Source organism: Phocoena phocoena, chromosome 7 (assembly GCF_963924675.1).
Source record: "Phocoena phocoena chromosome 7, mPhoPho1.1, whole genome shotgun sequence".
Lineage (NCBI taxonomy): Eukaryota > Metazoa > Chordata > Mammalia > Artiodactyla > Phocoenidae > Phocoena > Phocoena phocoena.
In genome coordinates, this window is record NC_089225.1 from 89,834,578 (window position 1) to 89,847,284 (window position 12,707).

Here is a 12,707-nt window from a genome sequence, read left to right on the forward strand (position 1 = left end):
ACATTTCACCAAAGAAGACATATACATGGCCAAGAGGCACATGAAAAGATGCTCAACATCACTAGCCATTAGAGAAATGCAAATCAAAACTACAATGAGGTATCACCTCACACTGGTCAGAATGGCCATTACCAAAAAATCTAGAAACAATAAATTCTGGAAAAGGTGTGGTGAAAAAGGAACCCTCCTGCACTGTTGGTGGGAATGTAAATTGATACAACCACTATGGAGAAGAGTATGGAGGTTCCTTAAAAAACTAAAAATAGAACTACCATATGACCCAGCAATCCCACTACTGGGCATATAGCCTGAGAAAACCATAATTCAAAAAGAGACATGCACCCCAATGTTCACTGAAGCACTATTTACATTAGCCAGGACATGGAACCAACCTAAATGTCCATCGACAGATGATGAATGGATAAAGAAGATGTGGCACATATATACAATGGAATATTACTCAGCCATAAAAAGAAACGAAATTGAGTTATTTGTAGTGAGGGGGATGGACCTAGAGTCTGTCATACAGAGTGAAGTAAGTCAGAAAGAGAAAAACAAATACCATACACTAACACATATATATGGAATCTAAAAAAAAAAAAAAAAAAAAAGTGGTACTGATGAATCTAGTTGCAGGGCAGGAATAAAGACATAGACATAGAGTGTGGACTTGAGGATGTGGTAGGGGAGGGCAAAGCTAGGGCAAAGTGAGAGTAGTATCAACACATATACACTAACCGAATATAAAATAGTTACCTAGTGGGAAGCAGCCCCATAGCACAGGGAGATCAGCTTGGTGCTTTGTGATGACCTAGAGATGTTTGATAGGGAGGGTGGGAGGGAGGCTCAAGAGGGAGGGGATATGTGGATATATGTATGCATATGGCTGATTCACTTTGTTGTACAACAGATACTAACATGGTATTGTGAAGCAATTATATTCCAATAAGGATCTATTTAAAAAAAAAAAGAAAGGCCTGGAATATGTTAGGCACTTAATAAATGCTGACTCTATCAAAAAGTAAATAAATAAATGTCGAATGAAGAATGAATTTTCAAAAATAAACAAGTGAATGAATACATGGATTGACAGTTTTCAGAGAAAGAATGGTGTTCATATAGCGTGGGCTTAATATTTAAAATGAAATGGAAACTCCTTTCAGAAGCTGCTTTCAAAAGTTAAATCTGCATCTTAGAAATGATTCAGAAGCCCTCCCAATATGATTGATTTAGTCCAAAGGATTACATACTTTCTGTTTCTACTTCAACTTGACAGAAGATATTTAATGTCTCCTAAATGAGTAATAACGAGTTGTACTTGTATTGTCTCTTGACTAATAAGTCATATCATTTTATTGAGAAAAAAAGTAGAGAGCCTATCTTGGGAAGAATTTTCATTTATATACAAACACATACAGATTTATTAGTTTGAATTGGTTGTAGATTTTCAAAAATTAAGTTTTTTTTTAACTGACTTAAGATGAAGAAAAGTTTCTCCTTTTGAAATCTTGAAGATATTTCAGAGTGCATGTTGTATTGCCCATGCTTACCTTCCAAAATTAACTATGTATGGCAAGCTTGGCATATCTTTTGTTGGTATAACTTACTTTTAATTTAGGAATCACACTTTTTTGAGCTACATAATTTATTTGGTAATTTTAGTACTTACACTGTTTTTCCATGACTTTGTTTCTCAGAAATAATATGAGAGGTGGTATATAATTACTTCTTACCCTATTTGAGTCGATTCTTGCTCTGGAAGTATAGATGGGAGGTGGGATGTTGAAAGCCTGAGGGACCAGATATTCCTCAGCATCCATCATATCTTCTAAATCCTCTTCATCCAAGAGATTCTGAAAGAACTTGCTGTCGTTTGGACTGGGAAGCTTCATACGATCATCACCCTAAAAAGTTTCCCATCAGATATACACACAGAAATGATTCTTTCCTTCATTTTAAATATGTGAACTTTGTAGCAAATTTATGTAATATCAAAATGGTTGCAAATTCATGCACTCATTAAACAAAATAATTATTTAGCACAAATACCAGCCATATAGAAGCCTATAACATACTTAGATATGACACGGTAAGATAAAAACATTTAATACAAGAAGAATGTGATAAATGCCATTAGAGATAAATAAAGCAGAATGCTATGGCTATTTTGAGAGAGGCATAAACCATTTCAGATCTGATAATAATGGTGGGTTTCATTGTCAAGATGGCGTTTGAGCTGTGACTTTAAGAGTATAAAATAAAGAAAGAGCAATTGACTTATCAATCTTTATTATACTTGGTTGGTTTGATAGTGTAGAGCTATCATGATACATTGAATCCATGGTTTGCTCTATAGCATAATATTGTTAAAGTGATAACATTCAAAATCACAGCACTGGTGGCAAATAACATAAAGGGGGTGGGAGAAACACCACAACAATAGTTACACTCCTACCTCATCTATTTCTTTTTTTTTTTTTTTTTTTTTTTTTTGCGGTACGCGGACCCCTCACTGTTGTGGCCTCTCCCGTCGCGGAGCATAGGCTCCGGACGCACAGGCCCAGCGGCCATGGCTCACGGGCCCAGCCGCTCCGCGGCATGTGGGATCTTCCCGGACCGGGGCAGGAACCCCTGTCCCCTGCATCGGCAGGCGGACTCCCAACCGCTGCACCACCAGGGAAGCCCTCATCTATTTCTTAAGTAGAATTTTAAAATTTGTTTTGTGATATTTTTGTAAACTTTTTAAAATTAATTAGGGAAAAAGTTAGCTAGAAATCATTATCTGCTAAAATCTGACTTTTATCTTCATGTCAGACTACTGATATGAAGATAAACACTACCTTGTTTTATTGAGGAATCTTAACTCAGTGTTATCCAAGGTCCACTTGTTTATGGTTTAGGTAAAATAATCATAAAGAAATATATTACAACTTTTAAATTATTAAATCCATTTTTTCTAGTGTTACATATAAAATGTTCTTTTGGTCTATTATTTTTGTATATTAATTCATCTGAATCTGAGTTATTACTTGAATATTGCATACCTCCCAAAAGAAAAAATACATATTTTAAAATATTTTTCTAGGAAATTAAATGTCAATTTATTGAAACTTTTAGTTCACTGCCTTCAAACATGGACACGATTAAAACAAAAATCCATCTTCCTTTTATTCCAAGAAGAGATGATTATAACAATGAACATGACTAGCAGAGTACTACAAGGCTTGTCTGAGGATAAAGGCCTTTTTATGTACATGAATAATCATAATTATCTGGCAGTTCAACAGTAGAGGCACTTGAGTACTAAGGGAAGATGCTTAGAAGTGGTTCTGACATCAAGTAAAAGTCATTTCACATGGTATTTTGCTTAGCTAATTAATTAATTTGTGAATGATGATATCCATAGTTCCAAAGTCCAGATATTACTACTGTTTTGTAGTGGGTTTGTCATTGGGATATTCTCAAAAATCTAAGTCAAATGTACAAACCTGAATAACTAGGTATCTTTGAGGGTCTCGAGCCATCCTCGAAAATTCAGCAGCCAGTTCCTTAAATTTAGGTCTACTGTCAGCATCAATCATCCAACCTAGAAATTCACATGCAATAAAAGAGTCACTATACCCATAATTTTATGAAAATAAAGACTAAGTTTGAAACATATCATTTAAATAAAAATGATCTGACAAAGAAAGCTAATGAAAGAAACAATCCAATAGGTGAGATTCTATCTCAATCAGTTTGCTGACATTCATAACTAAATGTAACATATTATAGAACAACACAAGCTTTTTATTTTGTTGATATAATTTAAAATTAATTTTTCATCATAGAAAATATAACCTAGGCTAACCATGGGAATTTACAGAATCTCAGATCTTTTTTCCATAGGTGTGAAGAGAATTTAAAAATAAAAAAAATATTTTTCTTTGATGGGTATAGAAAAGGTGATTGGAATCTAATTTATCATTTTATATCAGGAGTGACATGGAATAAAAACTTTCATTGCAATGCTGTATACTGGCAAAAAGGTGAAAAAAGGAATTGAAAGCAACTTTCTTATGCTACTTTTTTCCCGGTGGGAAAAAAATTAATGCAAAGTGATTGGTAATGTTTGTTCAGAAATAGTCACTAGCTTATCTTAGTGCTAGGCTTTCCAGCATAAAATACTATCAGCAATTTATCAAGTTATGTATCAAGAACCTTAACTCCCCAGGCTCTGTTTAACTGTTGAAATGACAAGAATAAAGGCACCAAGCTTTCCTTGATTTTATTGCCAAATGACCCTTTTCTTAGATATTAAAACTCCTAAAAGCGAGGTAAGAGTTGCTATTAGGCAAGATGTTTTCCTGAATTTTTATTATTCATCAGAGTATCTAAATGAAGTATATAAATCATCTCATGCTAGTTATGGGATCAAATTATGTAATACATGTATGTTTTTAAACTTTCTTCCATAGCTGACTACCGAAAAATGTTTGACCCAATAAAGCTATAAAACTTGTTTCCTCTTTTCTGCAAGTTCAATTTTTATTCTTGTTATGGGAAGTGTTTGGGTGTCATTTTATGTATCATTAAAATTATTTGATTTTTTTCTCTCCTAACAAAGCTCAAATGCTCTATATTTTATATGTAACCACTAAAAAAAAAATGCTGTTGATACCAAGATGTTAATGAGAAAAATCAATGTTTCTGGAACTCTATTGGAACCAGAAAAGGTTAAATTCTCAGTGAGGTATCAGTTTCTTTCTAACTAAATATTGAGTAAACAGAACTACACTTAGAGAAAAGGGCATGCTGACCTGAAGTGAAAAGCACATTTTTTGTTTCTTCCCTCACTGTCAGAATGTATCACACATGTCATGAGTATAAATCTGAGTAGACCTGTCCAAAGTCTCTTATTAATAAGATGCTTATTCACCTTCACCAGTTTGTTTCTTTGCTAACCCTGTGTAAATCAAAAGGGGAAAACCTCTCATTACACAAGAAAGATTGCTGAATGCGAATCTCATTTAAATTAAGTCAGAAACTCCAGAGACTTCCCTAATTCTATTTAAATTAAGAGTCTAGGCTTCCAAAATACATTTATAACACATATGTGTCTGGGGCATAGAAGGGAGAAAGAAAAGTAAGAGAGTTAGATGTAAACAAATGATCAAATTGAAAGAAAGTAAACTTTCATAATCTTTGTAGTTCAATGTAGATTCATGTCTTTCCACTTCCCATTTTGCCTTGCTAATTTTCTGTTGACTGAAACTGGTAAATCTATTTCCATTTAATTCATTTTTTTAAACTATTAGTTTCAAGCTTTTTTCTTTTTGTGTAGATCATTGATCTAGTCTGCTTTTTTCCTCTAAAGAGTATTAACATTATTGTGATTAATTACATCTCTTTATGAGAAAGTTTCATTGCCATGGAAATGATAAGAATCAAAGTGAAATAAATAAGAAGTGTAAGAATCATACAATGTTGACTTCATAGCATGAAAGCATGATATTGCTTCATATTAACAAGAATCACAACAAACACGGGTTTACATGCTCCTTTTCACAATTATCTGCAAACTTTTATATTTTTTAATATACAGAAAAATTGTGCAGGTTGATTAATTACTAAGAATGATGATGAGGATGATAACATAATTTTGCAATCTTACATTTGACCATGACCATATAAACATCAATAGTGCAGATGGGAGGCTGGGGCAAACGTTCTCCTTTCTCTAACAAATCGGGGATTTCTCTGGTTGGAATTCCATCATAGGGTTTTCCTCCAAAGGTCATCAGTTCCCATATAGTGACTCCTAAAAGGGAGATCAAATTCTTACATAAGGATGTTAACAATATACTTTGAAGAAACCAGCAATATGCCTGTGGCAAAAGAATGCTTCTTAGAGGGCAATTAGAAATAGTCTAAAGAAAGGCTCTTCAGATTCCTATGTCCACATGAGAAGCCCAATGACAAAATCTTTGTGGGAAATTTGATTTTCTTATCATTGTCTTGAAATTTTTAATGGGTAGCGGAGACAATTTCAGAGTGGACAGAATCTGTTCCCCATTTCTACTTATAAGTAATGCTAATGATTGTTGACCCAATTTGTTTCACCACATTAGAGCCTATAAAACAATTTATTTACTATACACATGTGTACTCAGTACCAAATAAATATGATTAGGTAAAATCTGATATTGACTAATTTTGAGATTAGCATCTTTACTATTAAAAGCCCAAAAGGCCAAACTGGGGTTCCAGAATGATTACTTATGTTATAGTAAATAATTGTGCTTTTCTTTTTAACTAACACAAAGAGAACAAGTGGATAAAACACATTCATTTCTCTAACACATATGAGAGACTGACTGAAGAATAATCCATATGTAAGATAAAGTACATGTAAAGTGAGCTTTCCAAAATTGAAGTGAATCAATAATAGTCTATTCCTTAGACAATAAGAATGGTTTCTTGAATCACTAGAACACTGATTTCCTCAGTAAAAGCAAATACTCTAAATACTAGCATGCAAATAGCCACCTTTGACAAGAATAATGACTCTGATCTGAGCAATAACATACACAATACAGATCTCTTCTTTATAATCTAATAATTATATAATTTAAAAGTTATAGTTTTCTTAAGGATAAAGGTTGTTAGTTCAGAAATAGCTATGTGGGCACAATAGTATTAGCAAGTGAATTTTGATTGATGCATATACAAGTATCTTTTAATATAAAATCTAATTATGGCTATGTTTTCTTTTCTACTGCCATCTGTAATGAATTATTTATTCAAACTGAAGTAATTTTTAGCTCATAAGAGTTACCATTGACTGATAATAAAAATGCAAAGCTTAAACTATAAAAGTATATGTAAACTTCAAATTATTCTTCATAATAGTATCATTAATGATTATCTGATTTTTTTAGTTAATATTTACATCTTATGATTCTTAGGTATAATATAAACGTGTAACTCGTGACACAATTTCACTGTCTGATCTTTATAAAACCCTACTTGATGTTGCATACTAAAGAATGATTCATAGAACTGATGATTAAAACTCGGTGTCCATGAGGCAGGCTGGAACAAGTTAAGAAGTAGATTACTGTCTATTTATGTTCAGTCAGTCATATTTATAGAATAGGTATTTAATGAGAACATTTTATTAACTTATGTTTGCAGTTATAAAAGAATAGATGCTCTCACATATCTATCAGAACTTCTAATATAAGCAAGATACAAAGCAACTACAAATTAATAGAAAATACAATAAACAGAAACACATATATACAAAAACCGAAGCAGAAAAATCAAACCCCCCACTTCTGCCAATAATATTCCAATTATATCTTTGCAGAGGTGATGATAAGTAGAGTCAAACAGAGATGGCTTCATATAGAAGAACAATCTCAAGAAAGCTAAATTAGAAACATCTTCGAAACTTACAATTCTATCATTTGAAGATATAAACCATATTCAATGCATATTTATTTTTATAAAAATAAAGACACACCCAGTGGCAATGTTCCACAAAGATTCACTGTAAACAAGATTAAATATCTTTCTCTGCCTTTTATGCCTTTGCAACCAACTATGATATATCATAAAAATCTTAAAATGCCTTATGGATATGGGTTGATGAACTGGGCTATGTTTCAAAACAGAGTTCACTCTATCATTCTATCTATCTATCATCTATTTATCTATCTATCTATCTATCTATCTATCTATCTATCTATTTTTACTAAACTGCTTCTGAGATGTTGCAATTCAACATGAACATTATAGCCTTAAAACAGGATTTTCTCTAAAAGATAAATTTTACCATTAAAAATGTGATTGCCCTGCCAACGTTTACTTTAATGTGTATATATAGTTACTTATTCTAGAGGTCATTTAAAATTTTCAGATTGCCATGTTTAGTTCAGGGAAATATAAGTAGGAAAAAAAAGGGAAAGAAAAGAAAAGGAAAAAAATATATGATATTATTTAAATCTATCTTATAAAATATGTAAATCTATATCATAATATATATGCTAATCTATACCATATAATATATAAATGATTATGTACATGCTAATGTATATCATATTCTATAAACATCTATCTCATATTTATAATGTATATGATATATATAATAAAAATAATAATATATATGATATATTTGTTTTTTATTTAGTCCTGACAGTTGAACTATGCTTTGTCAAGTATTCCTCTATACTTGCCTATATCTCAAACACACAACACTCTACTGCTAAACTGAGCAGAATAAATGAGGTCTTTGTGGAAATTTTAACACCTCCTATGGTTTACATGTGTGGAAGGAAAAACTATCCTATAGAAATGTCTTATTATTTTAAAGATAATTTATACTGTTCTAGATAAGAAGTATAAGTTCTTTAGTGACTTAATGATTTAATTTTCTTGCTAAAAAAAAGTAAATAAACTTAAATTTGAGCAAAATAAATCGTATCATGCTTTCAAGTCTCACCACCACCATATTATTTAAAGAAGCATAGTGCTTTTTATTTGTAAGAAGTGCTAGCTTTATATGGTATATTTAAACTTAGAAAAGGTGTTGATTTGTTCTTACTAATACTTAGATGGACATAAGTTATAAATAGCCAGACAGAGGCTAAGAAGCTCATCTCAAAAACTGAGTTAAATGCAATTAAATAAATTTTCTAAATTTTCAAATCTCTATTTCCAGTTCATATTATAATTCTCTAATATATCTGTTTACTCCAAAAGTAGTTTGTAAATTAAAATTAAAGCTGTAATTAGAAATCATCTCTCTTACCTCTCCCCTCACATTTACTACTCTCATCCTACTGATTTCAATAACTGTTCTTTGTTCTAACAATAATCTCTATTTTTTTTTACTATTGAACATAGATTCCCATATGAAAAAAAATTTTTTTAAACATTCATTGCATTTAGAGTTATTTTTTTTTGTTTATTTGTTTGTTTTGCAGTATGCGGGCCTCTCACTGTTGTGGCCTCTCCCATTGTGGAGCACAGGCTCCAGACACGCAGGCTCAGTGGCCGTGGCTCACGGGCCTAGCAGCTCCACAGCATGTGGGATCTTCCCGGACCAGGGATTGAACCAGTGTCCCCTGCATCGGCAGGTGGACTCTCAACCACTGCGCCACCAGGGAAGCCCTAGAGTTATGTTTTAAAAGAGTTGTTGAAATGAAGGCCATGAGATTCTATGAAAATGTCCCCAATCTAAAACTGCTGGGGTTTTTTTTGTTCTGTTTTTTTGTTTTTTGTCAAAATGATCAGACAAGTTGCTACCAAAATAAAAGGTTATGGTAGACAACTCAACCAAGACGTTAATGTATTACATTTTAGAGACCCAAGAAACATAATATGTTTATTTTTGTTTTAAAAGCCTTATGTCACAAGGAAGAATTATTTACCATAGCTCCAAACGTCACTCTGATGGGTGAATTTTCTATAGTGTATACACTCCAAAGCCATCCATTTAATTGGCATCTATAGAGAAGTAAGAAATGAAAGGTTTATAGTCATATAAAAAGTCATTTCTATATTTCCTCAATATGAGTCTCAATTATATTTTTTGATTGTATGCCTAGAAAATAGAAATAGAAATTGTTATTTTCAATACAGGGAACAAATGAAATGAAATTTAAGCTTCAAATGAATTAACATGAAGATATATTTATTTTTTAAAGTTTCATAAACAATGAAAAGTAAAATAATAAGTATCACTTTCTATAGTTTTTTTGTTTTGTTTTGTTTTTGCGGTACGCGGGCCTCTCACTGTTGTGGCCTCTCGCGTTGCGGAGCACAGGCTCCGGACGCGCAGGCTCAGCGGCCATGGCTCACAGGCCCAGCCGCTCCGTGGCAGGTAGGATCTTCCCGGACCGGGGCACAAACCCATGTCCGCTGCATGGGCAGGCAGACTCTCAACCACTGCGTCACCAGGGAAGCCCCACTTTCTATAGTTTTAATTAACTTTCAGTAATTAAGTTACTATTTAACATTATGACTTACAATATCAATTCTAAACATCTAATACATGTACTTCTAAAAATGTGGTCATATTATGTTTTTTCCCCCAAAATGAGATTCTCTACATTTTCAGTAAATGCTTTTTCACCCTCAGACAAATTTCCAGCCACTGGTAAAAAGGACTTTTTCTACACTTGGCCCCTCCCTTCTCCTCTCAGATAATTTGGTCACTAAAACACCTAAAATAATAAATTCCAAAGTTAGCCTTGCTTTGTTCCCCAGCCACAAATGATCTTCCTTGTCTTAGTTAGCCAGTATTGAAAATATGTACCATTTTCAAAATAGGAATTATATAAAAGGATATGAGAAGATCAGTACAAATCCATCATCTCTGCAAGAAAAGCAACTCAACTCACCCGGCTGCTGATGGTTCAGCAGAACGATTTTCAACTAAGAAGGGCAGCATTATATAGCTGGGAATATAATTAGATTCTATGGAATAAAGATAAACATTTCTACTTAGCAGCTGAAACATTAAAACTAAATAGGCCTTTGAAATCATGAGGTTGGCTGCTCACCAAGGTGACACCAAGGTAACTCTGTGACAGAATCACGGTATTCAGTGAAAGGGAACAGAAGACACATTGAAAGTAATTTCCCTACGGGCAAGGAGTTAGCACACTTTATGGACTACGGACACTGTTAAAGAAGTAAGTTTAAATCACAGGTGGCTCAATAAAGACTTAATTGTTACTAGACGTTTAAAGCTCTAATGATTCTTGCTTTAGACAAATCTTACAGCTGTATGTTCTCAAGACAAGTGAAGTCATGTGATTTATAGACTTCTACTTCTGCACAATCCTGTAGTGAATTTCAAAGCCATGGTCTCAAACTGCTGCAATTTGTAGTAAACAAGCAAAATAGGCTAATAAAATCAAGGAAAAGCCATAGAATACTACAAAACCGAAGTTTTTTAAAAAATAAATTTTGTGTTCTTTTGTGATAAGACTTGAATATATATAGTTTTATAAGAGTTTAGTATAAAAATCAACGTGAAATATTTGGAACACTATCATTGAAAAATATTCATAATGTGTATTTGGATGGCCCTTGATGAATAAGGCACATAATAAATATATTGATACGATATATGAATTAATTTTTTTTTTTTTTGGTTAGCACAAGCTTATAGGTCACTACAGGTTAAGGCTGCATTTGCTTATTTCATTTGGCCTCTCCTGACTGAAATTTCTCCAGACCAAGCTAGAAGGACCTCCACATGAAGAGGAGATATCCTCGACAGTTACCAAAAACAGCAAGTTAACAGCGGGTTAATGAAGAAAGACAAGAGCTGGAACTAAGGCATGGATTGAGACCACATGGTGGGTGAGGGAGGGAGGAACACAGTTATCAGACAGGGCCTGAGGATGGAGAGTCAGAAAAGTTAGAAAAGGCAGTGGCACTGCACAGATCCCTGGGATATAGCAGCTTACATTCTAGTGGAGGGAGTCAGATAATAAATAAATTGGTGGGGGACCTTCAAGATGGCGGAGGAGTAAGACATGGAGATCACCTTCCTCCCCACAAATACATCAGAAATACTTCTACATATGGAACAACTCCTACAGAACACCTACTGAACGCTGAAAGAAGATCTCAGACTTCCCAAAAGGCAAGAAACTCCTCATGTACCTGGGTAGGGCAAAAGAAAAAAGAAAAAACAGAGACAAAAGAATAGGGATGGGACCTGCACCTCGGGGAGGGAGCTGTGAAGGAGGAAAAGTTTCCACACGCTAGGCAGTCCCTTCACTGGCAGAGACAGGGGTTGGTGGGGGGAAGCTTCAGAGCCACAGAGGAGAGAGCAGCAACAGGAGTGCAGAGGACAAAGCAGAGAGATTCCTGCACACAGGATCAGTGCTGACCAGCACATGAGTGCTGGTGACAGCCGGAGAGGCTTATCTGCTCACCTGCTGGGGTGGGTGAGGCCTGGGAGCTGAGGCATGGGCTTCGGAGGTCAGATCCCTGGGAGAGGACTGGGGTTGGCTGCATGAACACAGCCTGAAGGAGGCTAGTGCACCACAACTAGCCGGGGAAAAAAGTCTGGAACTGCCTAAAAGGCAAGAGACCATTGTTTCGGGGTGCACGAGGAGAGGGAATTCAGAGCACCGCCTAAACAAGCTCCAGAAAGGGGCATGAACTGCGGTTATCAGTTCAGACACCAGAGACGGGCATGAGATGCTCGGGCTGCTGGTGCAGCCACCAAGGAGCCTGTGTGCAAGCACAGGTCACTCTCCACACCTCCCCTCCCGGGAGCCTGTGCAGCCCGCCACTGCCAGGGTCCCACGATCCAGAGACAACTTGCCTGGGAGAACAGAGAACACATGGCATACCTCAGGCTGGGGTAACATCATGCAGGCCTCTGTCACCTTAGGCTCACCCCACATTCCATACCCGTCCCGCTCCCCCCTTAGCCTGAGTGAGCCAGAGCCCCCTTATCAACTACTCCTTTAACCCCCTCCTGCCTGGGTGGGGAACTGATGCCCTCAGGTGACCTACATGCAGAGGCGGGCCAAATCCAAAGCTGAACCCTGGGAGCTGTGTGAACAAAGAAGAGAAAGGGAAATCTCTCCCAGCAGCCTCAGGAGCAGCAGATTAAATCTCCACAACCAACTTGATGTACCCTGCATCTGTGGAATGCCTGAATAGACAATGATCACACCAAAATTTAGGCAGTG

General features: G+C 35.1%; 1 protein-coding gene across 1 annotated transcript in view; it reads right to left on the reverse strand.

The window, feature by feature from the left end:
* Positions 1–12,707, reverse strand: part of ERBB4 (erb-b2 receptor tyrosine kinase 4) — a 694,050-nt gene that overhangs the window by 31,110 nt on the left and 650,233 nt on the right. The window contains exons 21-24 of the mRNA XM_065880236.1: positions 9,417–9,492; positions 5,654–5,800; positions 3,489–3,586; positions 1,734–1,904 (exon numbers count right to left, since the gene is read on the reverse strand). Coding sequence (XP_065736308.1) covers positions 1,734–1,904; positions 3,489–3,586; positions 5,654–5,800; positions 9,417–9,492 — 492 coding nt within the window. The remainder of the gene's footprint in view (positions 1–1,733; positions 1,905–3,488; positions 3,587–5,653; positions 5,801–9,416; positions 9,493–12,707) is intronic.